Source organism: Lottia gigantea (genome assembly GCF_000327385.1).
Source record: "Lottia gigantea unplaced genomic scaffold LOTGIsca_58, whole genome shotgun sequence".
Classification (NCBI taxonomy): Eukaryota; Metazoa; Mollusca; class Gastropoda; family Lottiidae; genus Lottia; species Lottia gigantea.
The window spans coordinates 421,020-423,351 of record NW_008709979.1 but is presented as its reverse complement, the minus strand read 5'-3'; the positions used below and the strand labels follow the sequence as shown (position 1 = coordinate 423,351).

The 2,332-nt window shown below is 32.2% G+C and overlaps 1 protein-coding gene across 1 annotated transcript in view; it reads left to right on the top strand.

The window, feature by feature from the left end:
- The window catches only part of LOTGIDRAFT_166399 (hypothetical protein), a gene marked incomplete at both ends in the record, with an annotated part of 3,903 nt that extends 2,926 nt beyond the window's left edge, over nt 1-977 (top strand). The window contains 2 exons of the mRNA XM_009063467.1: nt 466-597; nt 910-977. Of these exons, the coding sequence (XP_009061715.1) occupies nt 466-597; nt 910-977 (200 nt within the window). The remainder of the gene's footprint in view (nt 1-465; nt 598-909) is intronic.
- Between the last annotated feature and the right edge of the window lie 1,355 nt (nt 978-2,332).

Here is a 2,332-nt window from a genome sequence, read left to right as displayed (position 1 = left end):
CATATGACGGAAGTTTGCCGTTTACAGCTGGTACAGCAGTGGCCTTAATATGTAGATCAACCCACAGCAGACCACCAGCAGACTTGAGATGGTTTCACGGTATAGCAGATGTGACAATAAAGGCTTCAAAAACTTTAAAAAAATTAACCGATGAAAACGGTAGGCTTCATATGTTTGATCCATCACCACAGTAACTTGGAAAGGTTCGAATAGAGGTATGATGTCTGGTGCGTTATGAGGTGTGGTGATGACAATACCTTAGAAATTAGAAGTAACCAATGATATCCGCATCCGGATTCATTCCCTGTATTTCTACTGTATCAATAATCTTAGAACGCACCGGACGCAGTGTCTCGTCTATTTGACAACATAAAATACTATTGTATGAACAGATTATTCAAATGATACGACTAATAGCGTACAGTATTTTACGATTTAAGATACAGATTTCATTTGTTATTGAAGGTTTTGGGAATTCAGAAGGTATACTATCTGTATTAATTAAAGATGAGCAATCTGATATACCATATAGATGTATAGCTGATCTACCAGGACACCATACAGTTAAAACTGTCTTTTTATTATCTCTTACGACGTGTAAGTACATTTCTCTTGCTTTATCTATTTTTAAAATCAACCTACCTTTACTTTATATCTTTATACGGAAGATCAAATTCGTAATAATAGTCAAATATTAACCTAGAAATTCACAAAAAATGATATCAACAATATAATTATACCAACAATAGTAAGAATACTTTACTCGTCCCTAGTAGAAACAATTTATATTGTGTTGAGTAGTTTATTTGTTTGGTGAATTTACAATACATTATTAAATAATATAAATGTTTATGAAAGTAAAGGAGGGTATCATGTTTTCTAAAAAAAAATTTTGTATTTTATTTTCAGCTTCATCATCTGGTATAACAAGTTGGTATACTTGGTTGATAATCTTCTTTCTTTCACTATTTTATTAGCATTTGACCAGAATAATGGATTAGTTGTGAACTTTAAAAAGATTAAAATAAAACATATTATCATGTTCAGATCATTTAAACCTTCTATCATTTTATATGCTTACATTCAATATGATTAAATTAAGAAGTTAATGTTTACATATCTCTTTTATTCCCACTGAAAAATATTTTGTAAGATCCCACATGATGTACGTTGCAGGAATTTTCTATACAGATTCTGTCAACCACCATTATTCTATTGAGTTGGAATAGACATTATCTGACACCAATCTGACATCAATCAGACTCCCGCTCAATGAGATGCGAGTTAGATTTGTTGGAAAATGTCTTATTTGTGTCCCGATCTGATCTGATCTGATACCCATCATGAGTCTGTTTCTTGTATTGTCATTTGTCCACATTCCAAGAAGTTCTTCTTTAAGCCAGAATCAACGAGCGCAATAAGTAATAATCGCGTTTGGTATTTTCAAATTATTATAGCCGCCTCGTTGTCATGTGAAACCCCAATGAGTATAAAGATAAAATGCATAAAGTTATAGTCAAATTCAAAAGATTTAATCTACTGTAAAACTATAATATTACAGTAACGACAAAGGCCTACATAATTGGTATACCTTTTTTGGATTTTAAAGCTTTTTTATATACAATTTAAAAACGTATTATTTACTTCCTTGTCCACCAGTAGAATATTATATATAATTTATTTTACATACATGTTACATCAAACTGTAAACGGAATAATGTATAACATCAATATTCTATTGTTAACTCTGTTCTACATTATTATTATCTTTGTTCAAGGTAAGATATAAATCTATTCCTATATGTTATACTAGAAATCAATGTTCCCCCTTCAGCTTTTAAAGATGTGAATTCAATTTGAGTAGTTCACACGACCAAAGTAATCAGATTTATTTCTCAAATTCTATTACATTTACATTACTATCACATAAACTTGAATTGGAAAGATCCATTTCCACCTAATGATGAATAAATTAACTGGAAAAAACTTAAAAAAGGTCAACCGGTGGAGTAATATACAATGTATTAGAATAACGTCATTTGATTGGTTTGATATCGGTCTGATATTGAGATGAAAGGTGAACATGTCACACTCTCGGCAAGAGGCGCCAATAGTTAAGTTGTATAGTTTCGGCACCCACCTGGTACAAACAAACACGCAATAGGGATAGGTTGGTTGGTTGGTAGATGACAAGTTAACGTTCGCTTCCAGCGGATGCTGATATCGCAAACTAGGTAGTTGTTGGTAGTCGTAGTAGTTGGTAGTTGGATTGGATCAAATTGGATGATTCGGTGTTGTTGGTTTGGTTGTTGATTCTTCGTTAGATCTGGTC